This window comes from Pteropus alecto, unplaced genomic scaffold, assembly GCF_000325575.1.
Source record: "Pteropus alecto unplaced genomic scaffold, ASM32557v1 scaffold7, whole genome shotgun sequence".
NCBI classification, from domain to species: domain Eukaryota; kingdom Metazoa; phylum Chordata; class Mammalia; order Chiroptera; family Pteropodidae; genus Pteropus; species Pteropus alecto.
This window is the reverse complement of record NW_006494614.1, coordinates 37,709,809-37,711,922: the sequence shown is the minus strand read 5'-3', so window position 1 is coordinate 37,711,922 and position 2,114 is coordinate 37,709,809. Positions and strand designations below refer to the sequence as shown.

The following is a 2,114-nucleotide window of genomic DNA, read 5'->3' as shown; positions in this document are numbered from 1 at the left end:
AACCTAGCCTGAGAACCGGTGAAACCAAATACCAGCCTGGTTCTCTAGAAACCAGCCACATGGAAGTGGATGAAACCAGAAAACCCCTGTAATGTCGCTGACATAAGTCAAAGTGTTCAGACAGGGTATCTACTTCCAGTTTCTCATAAAAGAGGAACTCAAAATTGCTGAGGTACTGGCCATTGGAATTCTGTAGAGCCAGGGTTCCCAAGCTAAGCTATGTGATAAAATATAAAATATAATAAATATAATGTAATGTAATATATCCTACCATAAGATTTCACCCTGCCTTACTGCCAAGAAAGACCTTGAAGTTACTCAGGGACAGTAGGTTTCATATAGAAGACTATGAACTTTTATAGACCCTCCCATGAGTGATAAATTTCCTAGATGGAAATGAGTAAGATGAATATACTCCAAGGCCTAGTCACCATCTGTACCTCTCCGCCCCAAAATCCTCATTTCTTAAAATAGGGACAATCTCAGAAACAGGAGCCTCAGGTTTACCTCGAAAGACTAGAAAATGCTTGATTATTTAATGCCTGGCAGTCCTTTTTTTTGAATCTCCTTGTATATTTTTAGATACAAACCTTGGCTAATTTGTATGATTTACAGTTTGGAATGCTGAGGTTTTTAGAATATACATATTTTCAAAGAGTTATAACTTGAGCACATGTACAAGGCAAGGATTAAATACATACAAACTACTCATGTAATAAACACCTAATATTTATTAATAAATTAGTACACTTGAAGGCATTTTTCCGATATCAGTTCCTCACCAATATGCACAAACCTTACCCACACAAAGGGAGTCCACGCCACCTTTGCATTAGAATCTGGCAACTGAGCATTAGAGGGTATGTTTATAAATGGGAGCATAGTTGGAAATATATCAGACAAGAGTTCTTACAGCTGCAGCCATTTTTAATTAAAAGGATTGAATTATGAAGGCCTTGAGGGCAGACTGGATCTATCTACTGTGTGTGTATAAAAAACAAGACATTTTTAAAGCAAAGCTGGGCAAATTCTCTATGGAAAAGGTGCCACTGGCACTCAATTGTGACTTTCCAAAGTGCAGCACTATGTTCCAGAATAGCTCAGTCCCTAAAAGATGAAGTTCAAGTTCTTTGGTGGCCCAGTTTTCAAGCCACTTAAAGAGCAAGTCCTGATGGCTTGAGGATTTCATGTCTCCAGCCCAGAACATGTGAGTGAAAGAAGAGCACAAGTAATCAAGCATTCTACACGGTGTCAAGAAGAAAACCATACAATCGGCAACAGTGTGGTCAAGTTTCAGCCATGAACATGAACTATACAACAAGTCATATTCAAAAGATAACTCAAAACCTAACTGAATTACAGTAACTCGACGGGGTCTTATATTTCCTTAACCTTTAAGAAAATTCGTAAATGACAAATAATAATAAAAAAATAGGAAGAATAAAAAAAAGTAGGTGTGGATGTTGAGATATCAAGACTGCTTACGGAATTCATAAGATGCCATTACACTTTTAAAGAAAAGGCTCACAACTCGGTGTGTCGGAATAGTCACACTGCATTTGTGGTAAGTTAAGTGAATTTAAAGTGCACAGAACAATTTTGAAAATACATAAGAAGGCAAAACAGAGAAAATATGAAATCTAAAAAGCTTTAGTGGTGGCTATTTTGCAAGTTACACCTCGAAAAGGCTTACAAACTAAATTCTTAGAAGGGTTAAAAAAAAAAAGAAAGAAAGAACTCAAAACACTGGCCATATACTCTGTTAAACACACACACACACACACACACACACACACACACGCACACGCACACACACACACACACACACACAAAACAAAGAAAAAAAAAACACCCTGCCACTAAAATGAGTAATTTCCAGAGTGCAGTATCCCCTGTGTTCTACAACAGGTCAGGAAGATGGCTATAAACAGAGTCCAGGAGGGTCTGGCTGGCTTCCTGGCTCTTGACTCCAATAATTTCAAATAGCCGGTCCAGCTTGTCCTCAGCCTGAGGAATCTCCTCAATCACCCGCAGCTCCTCAGGATTCAGAATGTGGAGCATATCATCAAAAATAGGCTGCAAGTCGCAGGGATCCAGGCGTACCTGCCGCAACA

General features: G+C 38.8%; 1 protein-coding gene across 1 annotated transcript in view; it reads right to left on the bottom strand.

The window, feature by feature from the left end:
* Positions 1 to 708: 708 nt before the first annotated feature.
* Positions 709 to 2,114, bottom strand: part of TNFRSF21 (TNF receptor superfamily member 21) — a 65,848-nt gene continuing 64,442 nt past the window's right edge. Inside the window, exon 7 of the mRNA XM_006926473.3 lies at positions 709 to 2,114. Coding sequence (XP_006926535.1) covers positions 1,900 to 2,114 — 215 coding nt within the window. The 3' untranslated portion in view covers positions 709 to 1,899.